The sequence below is a fragment of the Bubalus kerabau genome, chromosome 8 (assembly GCF_029407905.1).
Source record: "Bubalus kerabau isolate K-KA32 ecotype Philippines breed swamp buffalo chromosome 8, PCC_UOA_SB_1v2, whole genome shotgun sequence".
Classification (NCBI taxonomy): Eukaryota; Metazoa; Chordata; class Mammalia; order Artiodactyla; family Bovidae; genus Bubalus; species Bubalus kerabau.
In genome coordinates, this window is record NC_073631.1 from 54,414,680 (window position 1) to 54,430,931 (window position 16,252).

General features: G+C 40.7%; 1 protein-coding gene across 6 annotated transcripts in view; it reads right to left on the reverse strand.

The window, feature by feature from the left end:
- The window catches only part of ST7 (suppression of tumorigenicity 7), a 277,962-nt gene that overhangs the window by 36,233 nt on the left and 225,477 nt on the right, over positions 1-16,252 (reverse strand). For 5 of the 6 annotated variants that reach the window (XM_055590303.1, XM_055590300.1, XM_055590302.1 and 2 more), the window contains 2 exons: positions 6,666-6,738; positions 5,081-5,183 (listed from right to left, as the gene is read on the reverse strand). In XM_055590303.1, coding sequence (XP_055446278.1) covers positions 5,081-5,183; positions 6,666-6,738 — 176 coding nt within the window. Of the gene's footprint in view, positions 1-5,080; positions 5,184-5,753; positions 5,890-6,665; positions 6,739-16,252 lie in introns of all 6 variants that reach the window. The other variant, XR_008717824.1, reaches the window with a different exon arrangement.

Consider the following 16,252-nt stretch of genomic DNA (forward strand, 5'->3'; position numbering starts at 1 on the left):
AAAACCATACCTAATGCAGCTTGTAACAAACCAATAATTTAGTCATTTTTTGGACATTTGTCAAAGTGAAATTTATCTTTAGCACCCTGAAGGAGTGAATGCAACATCCTCCAAACCAAAAATGTGTCTCTTCACCTTGAGATGGAGGTGTGGCATACTAAGAGCACATAAACTCATTAACTTAGATCTGTGTAAAGATCTCTGATAGAAATGTACCCCTCCTTGTCAGGCTGAGCAAGAGCAGAGCAGGTGCGAAAGCATATCTGTAGGGAAAGCAGAAGAAAAAAACTGAAGCTAAAAATCCATTAAACAATAGATAGCAATACAATGTAACAATACAAAATATAGAACCAAGCTGGCCCTTCATTGGTCCAGCATTACATGGTGAAGGACAGTGAAACCTGGCATGCTGTAGTCCATGGGGTTGCAGAGTCAGACACAACTGAGCAACAGAACAACAACAACGTGAGTGAAATTTTCTTTAAAAAATGGAGAAACTCTCCTTAAATTCAAAACTCTTATTTTAAGCACATTGAATGGGAAACTCCTCCAATGGTTTAAAGCTTTGTCTTTTTGAACTGTGTACCCAGGTCTTGAAAATCACCAGCATGATTAAGATCCTAAGACCCCTCATCAAACTCAAAAGAGGTGACCAGTAGGTACATAATCAGTGTGGTGTAGTGAGAGACCAGAGGGGAAGAATAATTCTGGTATGGGGAGGTACACGCTTCCCAGCAGTGACTTGCAACGGTGGGGGTGAAGGGTGAGGAGGATGGCCTGTTGGAAGAAACTAGGAAAAAATAAAAAGACAAGTTGGATTAGATCATAAGCAGTCCTGAAGAACTATCCAAGGAGTTGACACCTTCTGTAGGGCTGGAGACACAGCTGCACTTCCTCGGGAAGGGAGTAACACAATTTGATGGCAGTATGAGTCTATGGCAGAGAAGGCGGTGGCACCCGACTCCAGGACTCTTGCCTGGAGAATCCCATGGATGGAGGAGCCTGGTGGGCTGCAGTCCATGGGTCGCTGAGGGTAGGACACAACTGAGCGACTTCACTTTCACTTTTCACTTTCATGCATTGGAGAAGGAAATGGCAACCCACTCCAGTGCTCTTGCCTGGAGAATCCCAGGGATGGGGCATCCTGGTGGGCTGCCATCTATGGGGTCGCATAGAGTCGGACACGACTGAAGTGACTCAGCAGCAGCAGCATGAGTCTATGGGGTGCTTCCTCCTTACACTTTGCTGCAATCTAAAGCTTTAGAAATCATGTTTGGAGTCAAACAACTTTGAGGCTCTCCTTCAGAACAAAAATCCACAACTTGGTACTATTGTTATTTATTTCTCAGTCCTGTGGTGTGGTTAGGAGGAATACTCTCTATTCTTTATGTTTGCGGGTGAAGAGAGTTCCCAGGAATAACCCTCCTGGAGTAAATAACTAATATTTATCACTGGACGTTGAAATATTAACTATTCTTACTGGGGTTGGAACTAAACTATAAATTTATGGAAGGCAATTCACAGTTACCATAGTTGGTATTTTTTCTCCTTCTAAGGAGGCTATAATTGGGTAAAACAGCATGTATATACTGAAAATTCCGGGGCTAGACCACTGAAAACTTCTTGTGAAAGAGGAAGAGAAACTATGGAAGTAAGTAAGACACGATAACACCCTGAAGAAATCTGGATTGTCCACAGGAATCAAGTGCCTTGGGGAGGGGATGTGGCTGCCATCATTTCAAGGTTCCTGCCTGGGATGGTCTGCCACCTGGCGGGATCTGGGGGACAGTGGAGGGAGATGTTTAAGAGCTGGATAACCCAGACTCAGTTCAGGCTCTGTCATTTACTTAACGGTGTAACCAACAGCAGATTACTTAACCTCTCCAAACCTGTAGTGCCCTTTTCTATGTAGCAGGGATAACAGTATCACAGTGTTGTTATGAAAAATAAATAAGATGGCATATGTGGTTCAGTTAGCACTGTGCTTGCCACATAGTAAACATTAACAGACACCAATAATAAACATAACTTTCATAGTATCATTATGAGAAATTTAAGCTTAAAATCTTGGAGGTGTCCCACATTACATTTAAAGTCCCTTCTTACTGAAAGAATCTTAAGTGTTTATATCCTCCATTGATGTCTCATTAGAATTAAGGCTATTCTCTGCCTGAAAAGGCACCCATATACATACACACACATACACGTGCATGTGTGCACACATTAGGAAGCAGTCCCAACAAACAGAACATGTATAAAAGATATTACTAATACAGTTATGTAAAGTTTAAAAATAAAATAAAATTTAAAAAAAAAAAAAAGATATTACTAGCAGTCTGCATATGAACACATGTACCAGAGGTTCATTGGAAGGACTGATGCTGAGGCTGAAACTCCAATACTTTGGCCACCTCATGCGAAGAGTTGACTCATTGGAAAAGACCCTGATGCTGGGAGGGATTGGGGGCAGGAGGAGAAGGGGACGACAGAGGATGAGATGGCTGGATGGTATGACCGACTCGATGCACATGAGTTTGGGTGAACTCTGGGAGTTGGTGATGGACAGGGAGGCCTGGCGTGCTGTGATTCATGGGGTCGCCAAGAGTCGGACACGACTGAGCGACTAAACTGAACTGAACCAGAGGTTTGTGATTAACTCTGCACATATGAGGTCAGTGATTCATGGGGCTTTTCCCCCATAGAAATGTCAATAATGAGGAGGATCTGGAAACAAGTTTTCTCCTCAGCACAATCATCAATAAAGCAAAGTGGTGGAGAATCATTTTATTCCTATGCCCTATTGGTTTAATGACTGGAAGCTAGAGTGAAATCAAATATTCTCAACTTGTTCTAGTTATTTCCACTTTTATAAGACTTCTATTTTACAACTAGAATACTAGTTGACTGAGTCAAATTCTTCCATGGCAGCTTTAAACTATTTCTTAGGGCTCTTACAACTCTTCTGGAGGCTCAACCATTTAAGACCATTATCTAGAATTAAATGACAGCTTCAGTTAAAATGTCCAATCAACAAGCATTGTTCCAAGGTTTGGTGCAGTTTTCTAGCTTGTGTCTTAGGATGACAAGGCTTAGGCTGGTATAACCGAAAAAGTTAAGACTCAGGTCCCATACTTGAAGAGCTGCCAACAAGCCAAATATCAATAATTTTAATGATTTACAAACATATGGTGCGCTCAAGTACTTTCAAAGAACTTCAAATATATTATCTCACTTGATCTTTATCACAGAACATAGGAGAGGCTTATATTTTTATCTTCACTTGGAAGACAAGGGAAAACTTTGAGTTCAGAGATGCTAAACTCAAGATCCCATGATTAGTAAATGACAGAGCCAGAACAGGAACCCAAGTTTTTGTTTCAGAATCTAGGACTCAATTGCCCAATACTGTTTGTAAAAGAGACCTATGTGTGCTCATAAAAGCTATGTAGTTAGAGAATGGCATTCAATAAATATTAATTGATGACCTAAGTTTACTGTAATTCAGGATAATATTTTCATGATTCATTTTACATTTTAATTAAATTTGATAATATATTTTTAACTTATCTGAAAAGATATTAAATAGATATATATTTTATACCACCCTATATACAATACCTAAGTCTACAAATACTACGCTACTCATTATCCACTGAGACTACAGTGGATAAATATATCCTTCTGCAAATGTGGCACTGTGCACCCCTCTTCAATTTCCTGTTTTGTGAGAAGATGACCATGATCTGAGTAAAACCTTAGGAATGATAGAGATCACCTATTTCTGCCACTCTGGAGAGCAACAAAGTAAATTAAAGTAGGTAACTCCATAAGTCATCACACAGGCACACATACACATACCCCAAACCCACCCTTTTGCTACAGTACTGCAACAAAACAAGGAAACAGCCTGATTTTGTCACTTTTCACCAACGGAAATTTTCATCAGACATTCTGCCAAGAAAACTGTCTTGTACCTGATATGAACGATAGGAGGTTTCCTAGAGGTCAAAATGTGCTTTATAATATCCAGAAACAGAAATGGCCCTCAGCAATAAACTTATCATGGAGCAGGTACTCAAAGACAGGTAATTCATGAACACACACTCTCCTTCTGAATAAAAGATTACAGAAATATCCTCTGCCATGATTTGACTCCCTTAAAATCAAATTGATAAAAAACACACGGGAAATATTGAATATTTATAAATTGATCAGTCTTGTAGTTAATAAGACAAATATTTCCTATTAAAATAGCACTCACAAGTCAAAAGAATACTCCTCCATACTGTGAGGTTTTCCTCATTATTCTCTGGCCAATACTGATTAATTATCATTTACTTATGGGCTTTCCTGATAGTTCAGTTGGTAAAGACTCAGCCTGCAATGCAAGAGACCCTGGTTCGATTCCTGGGTTGGGAAGATCTGCTTTGAGAAGGGTTAGGCTACCCACTCCAGTATTCTTGGGCTTCCCTTGTGGCTCAGCTGGTAGAGAATCTGCCTGCAATGTGGGAGACCTGGCTTTGATTCCTGGGTTGGGAAGATCCCCTGGAGAAGGGAAAAGCTATCACTCCAGTATTCTGGCCTGGAGAATTCCATGGACTGCATAGTCCATGGGGTCGCAAAGAGTCTGACACAACTGCAAGACTTTTACTTCACTTCACTTATGGAGACACAGAATTCCATATTAGTAATTTTTTTTACCATTGCTTTTCACAGCAAGGTTCATTTCTCCAGTTGGTGCTAAGTAAGACCATAACTGATGTGCAGTTCCTATCAAATGCATCAACATCCTTGGGGATCTCCATATTTTGCCAATTTCAGGCTTCCTGACCTGGCCTGCCTAAGCTGGATCTATCAATTTACCTTTACTATAAGAAGCCCGAGAATGGGCCCCAAAGCCTCTTGAATGTAGCTTTTGCTTAAAAATGAGGCTAATAAGCATAGCTTATGCAGGGCCTCAACCAAAATTCACTGGTTGCAATTCAGTCTTTTTAGAACTGGGTGTATTCGAGACATGACATTGTGGTCACTACATACTCTCTGCTCTCATAACGAGCTCCTTCGGGGATTCCAGACTCACTTTTGGCACGTGAGGATTGAATTCCACAGCTCTATGAATGGCCTCTACCGCATTCATCTCTGCTGTGCTCAGCCCCCGCCGAGATGCAGCCTCAGGAGAGAATCTGAAAAGCAGAAAGACAAACACCATCCAGTTGGGACCACTGCTTGGGCATTAACCCGGAAAGGCATCCACACATCAAGGGCCCAGAAAAACCACAGCGAGCCAAAGCCATGAGCTCTCCAAACCTCCACTGCATCAGACCTCTGAGAGACCCTTCAGACAGAGGCCAACAAAAACCCCAGCAGAAGCAGAAAGCGTGCTTGTGTCTAATCATGGAAGGAATTCAATTCAGCTGTCAAGTCTCTCTGTCTAAATAGCTAATCTAAGTTTTCTAGGAGGTACCTGCTTAGGTCAGGGGAGGGGGGAGGACTGACAAGGGCAGACAGTGTAGGAAAAAGAGAAAACTAGGTTACAGAAGAGCGCACTTGGTTAAAAACAGAACTGGGGAGAATTTTAAAGGAGGCTCCCAACCCCATGTCAGTGCTGCGATGGAGGGTTAAGTCTTACAGCTTCAGCAGCAGGCGAGCCTGCTGGGGGCCATTCCGGCAGGGGGCGTGTGCATGCCCAAACTGCGGGCAAGACACCTGCCCGAGTGAATGAAAAAAACCAGACCATGCAATCTCTTTCTCACCTCACACCCAGGGCTAACTCCAGAGCTGTGCTTGGCAGGCAGACACCACAGGGGAAGCTGTGACAACCCTGGCCCTGCCCTCCCAAGCTGGAGTCGCTGTGTAGGGAGAAAAGATGTTGCAGTAGGTACTGGCGATCTACAGGATAAAAAAGAATGAAAGAAAATTACTTCGGTCTTGAAGTGCACACACACTGAACAGCAAACCTGTCTGACACAGCAGAGGCTGTGTTCTTTTCCTGGTATCTGCTTTTCAATGCTCCAGAGGGAGTGGAGTGGGACATGTAAGCATTTATGAACTCAAAACCAGTTAAGCCATCTGTTCTCTTTCACCTGCCAGTCACCTGGTTTATGGAAATTCTCTATGCCATTGTCACCTGCCTGAATAAAAAGGGCCAAGGTCCCACTGAGATGGCGACTCAAAGTAAACGAACCCTGGGTGGGGAGTCAGTTTGGAATTGCTGAGATAAAATATGGGGGATGGCCATCCCTTTTTACTGTATTACATCTCTGTTATGACCACTACCCCATCCTGGACCGCTGGAGGAAGAGGAATACGCCAAAAAAAAAAAAAAAAAAAGAATCAAAGAAGGCATTTTTGTGTAAGTCTCAAGCAGGCCTTTTGGTATCTGTGGTCTGGCAAAAAAAGAAAAAAAAAAAAAGGAAAAAAGTCACCTCAGAGGCATGGAATTTCATACAAATCCCTCTTTAGGGACCCATTCACCATTACAATTCCTGGGGATATGCATTCCCTCCTTCTAGTAGTAAAAGGAAAGATCAGCAGGTTTTGGAAAATGCATGCTCATAAGCAGGGGTCTCGTAGACTAAGGAAAACTTCCAGAGAAACCCTCAGACACAACACATCTCCTTCAGTCCAGACCAACACCTAGTACCACCAGGTCACTATCCACTTACTTGTCAGAGACAGCTCTTGCTTTGAGCAAGGCAGCTGTGTAGCATATTGTTGCCGACTTTGGTAAGCTTATATCTGTCAGAGAGAAAAGAAAAGTAGGAGCTGTTATACGTTTGTACAAACAAAGAACAATAATTTTAAATACACTAGCATTTTAATCATATAAGCCTACTAAAGCATAAGTTAAGAATATGTCAATCAATGTATGCAGTACACAGCTGTTTCTTATGTATCTGGGTGGTATGTGACAAACAAGGTAATTCATTTTTCTGTAAGTAATTCAGGTTTAAAGCCCACCACACTGTTTGGCAATCATCTTCTGTTTTAAAATGTATATTTTCATATGTTGAGTTTAAGCAGAGAATAGCTATAAATACATAAAATAAATATTACATGAAGAGCCTTGATATCAAGAAAGGCAAACAGGACCTCTTTGTTACTTATAAAATTTCTCAAGAGGTATATGAAATACTAAAGTGAAGAAAAAAATATTACCTGGATTTTTTAAAAATATAAGTATTTTACTGATAAATCAATTTATTTTAAAAACTATTCTTTAAAAATTTAAACCTGGTTTAAATTTAAGCCAGATTTCCTTTGCATTAAGCTTCAAGAAATTTATATTCAGTTTTTTTGTTAACCGTGAGAAGAAAAATCTTTATAAAGCTATATACATTTATATATACATATGAAAACTTTATAAAACTATATAATTTTTGTTCATTAAAAACTCATGACAAAGCCTCTTTCAAATTATGAAGCCTAATCTGTTGTCCAGAAAAACAGGTCCTTTTGGTTTGTATAGATAATTTCAGATGGAGGGGTGAGGATGAGAACCAGATTCCATTCACAGGGAATAAAGCGCAGAGTGCAACTAAGAGTGGATCAACTCAAAGAGGGTAGTCCCTTGATGGGGGCAGACTTGTATTTAAATTATGATCTTATTTCGTACCAGAACTGTATTTCTTTAACACTCATAGTAATTTATACTACTATGACATAGAAATACTTTCTTAATTCAGACCAGGTAAAAATATGCCATTCTAAGGTGCTACAAAATTCACTCTAGGTTAGAAGAACTCTTAACACTTGGAATTCTCTTCAAGTTTCTTGTAGGGCTGTTTTCAACTTTAGAAGAATGACATTATAGTAGGAATGAAAAGGAAAGTCCATAACTAGACAACAGACAGCAGCAGGAGAAAATAATTTCATAAAAGAAAAACAATCTCTCATTCAATAACCAATATTTACCACCAACTCCAGCATGAGGAATTTCTCTTTGAAGGAAATTTCATGACATTGATAAAATACAAATAATCAGAGAAAATACCAATACAGAATTGAAAGGGCCAGATGTCTCTGCAATCCTGATCTCATAAGTTATATTCAAACAAAACTTAAGCACTGTAAGCACAGTATAAAATGTGCTTGTGACTAAGAAAGAAAAAAAAGGTCAGACACTCATGGATTTGTCTTGTTGTTTTTCCAATATCTAAACATTTAACCACTTCCCAGTAGTGAGGGACAGAGGATCCTGGCATGCTACAGTCCCTGGGGTCGCAAAAAGTCAGACGGGACTTAGCAACTGAACAACAGTATGGGAGATCAGTCCAGGAATCAATTGTCTTGTTTGCTAGGGTCCACTTATTGATTGTTATTAGAGGATAATAAAAAAAAATTGCAGATAACACACATTCTACTTAAAAGTTTAAACCTTTTTTCCTTTTTTTAAGTTTTGCTGCTAAGTCACTTCAGTCGTGTCCAACTCTGTGCGACCCCACAGATGGCAGCCCACCAGGCTCCCCTGTCCCTGGGATTCTCCAGGCAAGAACAGCGGAGTGGGTTGCCATTTCCTTCTCCAATGCATGAAAGTGAAAAGTGAAAGTGAAGTCACTCAGTCGTGTCCGACTCTTAGAGACTCCATGGACTGCAGCCTACCAGGCTCCTCCGTCCATGGGATTTTCCAGGCAAGAGTACTGGAGTGGGGTGCCATTGCCTTCTCTGTTTTTAAGTTCAGACCTTTCATCTAAACATTATTTAAGCCTGGTTTTCAGGCTTCCCAGGTGGCACTAGTGGTAAAGAGTGAAGTGAAATTTGCTCAGTTGTGTCTGACTCTTTGTGACCCCATGGACTGTATAGTCCATGGAATTCTCCAGGCCAGAATACTGGAGTGGGTAGCCTTTCCCTTCTCCAGGGAATCTTCCTAACCCAGGGATCGAACCCAGGTCTCCCTCATTGCAGGCAGATTCTTCCCAATCCAGGGATCGAACCCAGGTCTCCTGCATTGCGGGTGGATTCTTTACTAGCTGAGCCACAAGGGAAGCCCAAGAATACTGGAGTGGGTAGCCTATCCCTTCTCCAGCAGATCCTCCACACCCAGGAATCGAACCGGCATCTCCTGCATTGAAGGTAGATTCTTTACCAACTGAGCTCTGAGGGAAGCCCCATAGCTTCCCTCATGAAAAACCCTCCTGCTAATGCACAAGACATAAGAGAAGTGGGTTCAATCCCTGGGTCAGTTGGGAAGATCCCCTAGAGGAGGGCATGGAAACCCACTCCAGTATTCTTGCCTGGAGAATCCCATGGACAGAGGAACCTGGCAGGCTAAATTTCATAGGGTCACAAAGAGTTGGACACAACTGAAGCGACTTAGCACTCATGCAAGCCCTGTTTTCACCCTTCCTAGAGTGATCTGTGTTCCTTCTGTGTCAATCTAGCACCTTTCTATGAAATGGGAACAAAGGATTAGTCCTAGAAAGGAGCTGAAACTGAAAATAATGGTCAAAATTATTTGAAGGTGGCAGCACAAGAGGAAGCCTCACTTGAAAAACTAAAGAAAACCTGTTGCTAAGGATTTAGCTTCTCAAGGAGAAGGATCAGGTTGTTTTGAAGCAAAGGAACACATTCACCTAGTTGGAAATGCAAAAACATATATATGACTGAGGTGTTCCAGCAGAATATTAGAGATGCCTAATCAAAGGCAATCTTTAACTCTTTCACTCCTATAGACAAGACATTCACAACTCTGCAACATTACAACTACCATTTAAAAAATGTTTACCCTTATTCCTTCATTGTATGTGAAGATGTTGGTAGTATATGTGCATGATCATAATACTTAATAAAAATATATAGTTTAGTCAGTATCAAATGGGGGAAGGAAAAATATAAATACCACAATTCTCCACTAGTAGCAAGTTTATTTCATTTGTTATCTCTTTAGTATACTATTTTGCTTTCACTGTTAAACAAAAATGAAAAACTAGCAAACAATTCTTGCATAACTTACTTATATAGTTTCAATATTTTTCTTTTAATTCTGTCAAAGCAAGACATCTATTTGGTAATGGCAATCTGTCTCTAAGGAGGGATGAATCATTATAAAGAAACTGATCCTAAATATCCCTTCAGGTAAAGCATCTTGTTCAAATAAGGCCTTCTTTTACAACATATTTTTGTAAATGACACTTATTTCTGATAATATAAATCAAATACTTTAACATTTTGCCTACCCAGCAATTCTACATCTAAGGCTTTATCTTAAGGGAAGTCATCATGATTGTGCATGAAGATTTAACCTTAAGGATGTTGATCACAACATTGTTTCTAATGGTAGAAAACTGCAAACAGCCTAAATGTTCAATCATAGAAGAAAGGCTAAGGTGCTACACCATCCACAAGGTGCAATTCTGGGCAGTCATTAAGTTGTACAGTAGATAAGTATTTAATGAGCTGGGAAAGTTTTGCATTATTGTGTACACATCAATAAGTAAAAAAGTTTACAAAAATTATGATTTCACATATTTTAAAAAAAGCATTTATATACAGAGAGATACAAAGGCTGGAATTATACATATGAAATATTAAGTTTTATTTCTGGGTGCTGGGATTATAAGACAGTTTTCTACTGTTTATCTGAATTTCCAAAGCTTCCTGTGATGTGCATGTAATAAGTGTATTTTAAAAGATGATGATGCTAAATGGAAGGATTCTTTTTACTAACTTCCTGAAGCAAGATCATGGGCAAATACATTGGTAGAGCCAGACACAGACAGCATAAACAGACAAAGGCAGAACTTATACAAAGTGCTGTCAGCCCTGCAGATCTAGAAAATGTATTTACATGCCTTTAAAAAAGCTAGTGTATTCTTTTGCAGTGTGCAATTGTTAACCATATTTTAATCTAATAACTGCCTAACATCTAAATCGGAGGCAGGAACTGCATGTTTTGGCACAGTTTTTAAGAAAAACCATATACACTACCTTTAGGAGAAAGCTAATTACTATGGGCCGCTTGCCCCATTAGCACTGCCTTTTTCATTTTGTAGGGAAAATAAAAGACTGAGACTTGCTGTTGCTGCCTATTATAATTTTTAAAATTATTATTTTGAAATAATTATAGTGTCACAGGGAGTTGTGAACATAGTACACAGAGTTCTGTGAAGCTTCCCTCAGCTTCCCTCAAATGGTAACAACTCACAAAACTGTATAATGATATAAAAACCAAGAGACTGACACTGGTATAGTACTATTAAGTCAATTACAGACCTTATTCAGTTTTCACCATTTTTTACATGCATTCCTATGAGTTTGTGGTTCTATGCAATTTCATCCCAAGGCTAGATTCATGTGACCACCACTACTATCAAAACATACAACTTTCCCAAAGGAATTCTCTTATGCTGGCTCTTTCCCTTCTCACCCATACCTGTCCGCCCAGTGACCACTAATCTGTTCTCTATCTCCATAAATTTGTCTGCCTACTATCATTTTATGCTTTTGCAATCAGGGAAATGAATATAATGGTAAGGGGAACAGAGTGACTAACAGTAGTGATGAAAATGGTAGTATTAGAAGTTTAAAGCAGGAAATAACACCAAATAAGATGCTTTCCTAGACTTCTTATAATTTATTCAGAAATTTTATTTTGAGGAAGAGACTTGAAATTATTCTAAGTCCAATTTGTATGAAGAGACTCTAACTATGCAGTGCTTTTCTTTTTAAGTGGTGTGTAGCTACCACTATTGCCAGAAAGTCTCTTTAAGGATTAGAATCCAAGGAGGAAATGAAAGGAAATAATGAGACATCACATATTTCCATTACTCATTATAGAAAGAAGGAATGCTGATGTTTCTCACTTAAGCAAAGCTGAACTGCTGATGTTAATTCTCCTTCCACTTCTTTGCCATCTTGTGCTTCATATAGATCCTTTTATGAAAAGGGAAGAACTTTCTCTAAGCATCTTAGGCGTGTAAAATCAAATAGACATAAAAGACTTTAATTAAAAGCTACAATCCTGAACTCCACAGCATTAGAGTCATAGTGTATGCACTTTCGTGTCAGGCTTCTTTCATTCCAAATGATATTTTGAGGTTCATCCATGTTGTAGCGTACATCAGTATCTCATCCCTTTTTATTGCTGAGTAGTATTTCATTGTGTGAATATACCACAATATGGTATTCTCTTGCTCATGGCTATTTGGATTGTTTTCCAGTTCTTCACTATTATATAGAAAGCTGTTGTTATCATTCTTGTGTATATTTTTTTCTTAAAAAAAAACAAAAACCTCATTGTTCTTAGATATATAGCTGGAAATGGAATTTAGTCAGAAGACAGATAAATGATTGGTGGATAGTACTCCAAAGAGGTTGTGTGAAGTTTGCAAAACTAATATATGGTGAGAGAAGTCAGAAAAACGGTTACAGCTGGGTTAAGGGGTAACTTTCTGAGATGATGGAAAATTCTATGATCCTGGGCGGTGATCACAGAGGTGCGTATACATAACTGGTGGCTCAGATGATAAAGAGTCGGCCTGCAGAGTGGGAGACCCAGGTTTGATCCCTGAGTCAGGAATATCCCCTGGAGAAGAAAATGGCTACCCACTCCAGTAGTCTTGCCTGGAGAATCCCATGGAATGAAGAGCCAGGCAGGTTACAGTCCATGTGGTCACAGAGTCGGACATGACTGAGCAACTTCACTCACTCACTCGTACATAACTGAAAAGTCATCCAGCTCTATGTTTAAGACTTGCGCATGTTACAGCATGTAATTTATATCTCAATTAAAAAAAGGTGAAGTAAGCCAGAAAGAAAAACACCAATACAGTATACTAACGCATATATATGGAATTTAGAAAGATGGTAACAATAACCCTGTGTACGAGACAGCAAAAGAGACACTGATGTATAGAACAGTCTTATGGACTCTGTGGGAGAGGGAGAGGGTGGGAAGATTTGGGAGAATGGCATTGAAACATGTAAAATATCATGTATGAAACGAGCCGCCAGTCCAGGTTCGATGCACGATACTGGATGCTTGGGGCTGGTGCACTGGGACGACCCAGAGGGATGGAATGGGGAGGGAGGAGGGAGGAGGGTTCAGGATGGGGAACACATGTATACCTGTGGTGGATTCATTTTGATATTTGGCAAAACTAATACAGTTATGTAAAGTTTAAAAATAAAATAAAAAAAAAAAAAAAAAAAAAGGTGAAAAAAAAAAAAAAAGCCAAACCTATGATCCTGAAGCTGTCTTCTCTCCCTTGCCTTTCATCACTTTGGCCCCTCCATTCCCTCTATGGATCCTTATCTAAAAATTCCTTCTTAGGTTAATAAACAGAATTTGATTATTTCTCAAGTTGACCTTTCAACTATTAAGATGGTTAAATTATCTCCTCTAAACCTAATCTTATCCACTCCAGTACTCTTGCCTGGAAAATCCCATGGATGGAGGAGCCTGGTAGGCTGCAGTCCATGGGGTCACAAAGAGTCGGACGCGACTGAGCGACTTCACTTTCACTTTTCACTTTCATGTACTGGAGAAGGAAATGGCAACCCACTCCAGTGTTCTTGCTTGGAGAATCCCAGGGATGGCGGAGCCTGGTGGGCTGCCATCTATGGGGTCGCACAGAGTCGGACACAACTGAAGTGACTTAGCAGCAGCAGCCCTTTAACTGAAGACACAGTATTCAGAACTTCTCACTTATTTTTATTGCAGAGCCATGGGTGATTTCAAAATATGAGATTTACAACTGTAAATAATCCTCTGGATCCCTGAAACCTGACCAGTACAGAGGCAGGGAAACATGCAGCCTGGGGAGCCCATGGCCACTGCCCCATCTCTGAGTACCAGCAAGTTGAGCAGCTGAAGTTGAGCAGCTGCAGCACTTTGTTCCTAAGACTATGTGGTCAACAAACCTTCACTCCACATTCTATCCAAACCAATTTCACCCAAAGGCAGGTCTTCTCTCTATTACTTCAGCCAGGAGAATTTTGGAATCTATGAGCAGGATTTCCACATATGCCTCCATTAAATTTTAAATCTTAAGATAAAATCTAAACTATTAAATACTAATGGTTTCAGCATATCATTCCAGCCTATCAGTCATAGTTGTAACTCAACCTATCACCTACAGCTTTGTTCCATACACATCATAAGTATACCTTCCTTCCTATATGATCATTATCATCATCAAAATTACCACTAGCTAACACTTATTGAAGGCTTATTAAGTCCCAGACACTGGTGTTAATTGCGTATACACATTAATCCTCAGACCAGTAGGTCCTATGAGATAGGACTTACTGCTAGCCCTGTTTTACAGATGGGGAAAGTGAGGCATACAACAGTTAAGAAATATGACAACACGACACACCTAGAACAAATATGAGCTTCCCCCAGAGCACATGCTTGTTAACTGTGCTATGCTGTCAGCAAGGTCTGACTTAAAAACATAGTGACCACAGCAATACCAAGGAGAGAGTCCAGAAATGGTATTCTAGAGATCGCCCTGTATTTGCAGTGCTCTGCAATAATCTTTGTGCAACTATTTATTAATAATTACGACAGGTAAAACTGTGCAGCACTGGAGAGACTTTAAGGAGATACCCCACGTCCAAGGGCAAAGGAGAGCCCCAGCAAGATGGTAGAAGGGGCAAAATCGTGTTTAGAATCAAACATACCTGCCAGAGACATTCAGAGGGCTCAAACAAACCTTGTGTGCACCAGGATCCAAAGACCCACAGAGACTGAGACAGAACTGTGTTTGAGTGTCTCCTGTGGAGGTACGGGTCAGCAGTGGACTGCTGCAGGAGCAGGGGCTCAGGGTGCAGCAGGCATGGGTACGGCATAAGCCCTCTTGGAGGAGGTTGCCATCAACCCCATCATATAGCTGTCAGAACTTACACAGGTATGGGGAAATAGATTCTTAGAGGGCACAAACAGAACCCTGTGTGCACCAGGACCCAGGAGAAAGGAGCAGTGACCCCACCAGAGACTGACCCAGACTTGCCCGTGAGTGTCCAGGAGTCACTAGCAGAGGTGTGGGTCGGCAGTGGCCAACTGCAGGTTGGGGGCACTAAGTGCAGCAGTGCGAGCGTGGGACCTTTTGAAGGAGGTCACCATTATCTTCATTACCTCCACCATAGTTTAGCCCCAGGTGAATAACAGGGAGGGAACACAGGCCTACCCATCAACAGAAAACTGGATTAAAGAATGGCCCCGCCCATCAGAACAAGACCCAGTCTCCCCCTCAGTCAGTCTCTCCATTCAGGAAGCTTCTATACGCCCCTTATCCTTCTCCATCAGAGTACACAGACTGAAAACCACAATCACAGAAAACTAACCAATCTGATCACATGGACCACAGCCTTGTCTAACTCAGTGAAATTATGAGCCATGCCGTGTAGGGCCACCCAAGATGGACAGGTCATGGTGGAAAGTTCTTACAAAACATGGTACACTGGAGAAGGAAATGGTAAACCATTTCCGTATTCTTGCCTGAGAAGCCCATGAACAATATGAAAAGGCAAAAAGATAGGACACTGAAAGATGAACTCCCCAGGTCCGTAGGTGCCCAATATGCTACTGGAGATCAGTGGAGAAATAACTCCAGAAAGAATGAAGGGACAGAGACAAAGCCAAAAGAACACCCAGTTGTGGATGTGACTGGTGATGGAAGCAAGATCCGATGCTGTAAACAGCAATATTGCATAGGAACCTGGAACGTCAGGTCCATGAATAAAGGCAAATTAAAAGTGGTCAAACAGGAGATGGCAAGAGTGAACATTGACATTTTAGGAATCAGTGAACCAAAATGGACTGGAATGGGTGAATTTAACTCAGATGACCATTATATATACTACTGTGGGCAAGAATCCCTTAGAAGAAATGGAGTAGCCATCATAGTCAACAAAAGAGTCTGAAATGCAGTACTTGGATGCAATCTCAAAAACAACAGAATGATCTCTCTCTGTTTCCAAGGCAAACTGTTCAAATCACAGTAATCCAAGTCTATGCCCCGACCAGTAATACCAAAGAAGCTGAAGTTAAATGGTTCTACAAGAACCTTCTAGACCTACAGGACCTTCTAGAACTAACACCCCCAAAAGATGTCCTTTTCATTATAGGGGACTGGAATGTAAAAGTTGGAAGTCAAGAGATACCTGGAGTAACAGGCAAATTTGGCCTTGGAGTACAGAATGAAGCAGGGCAAAAGCTAATGGAATTTTGCCAAGAGAACGCAGTGGACATAGCAAACACCCTCTTCCAACAACACAAGAGAAGACTCTACACATGGACATCACCAGA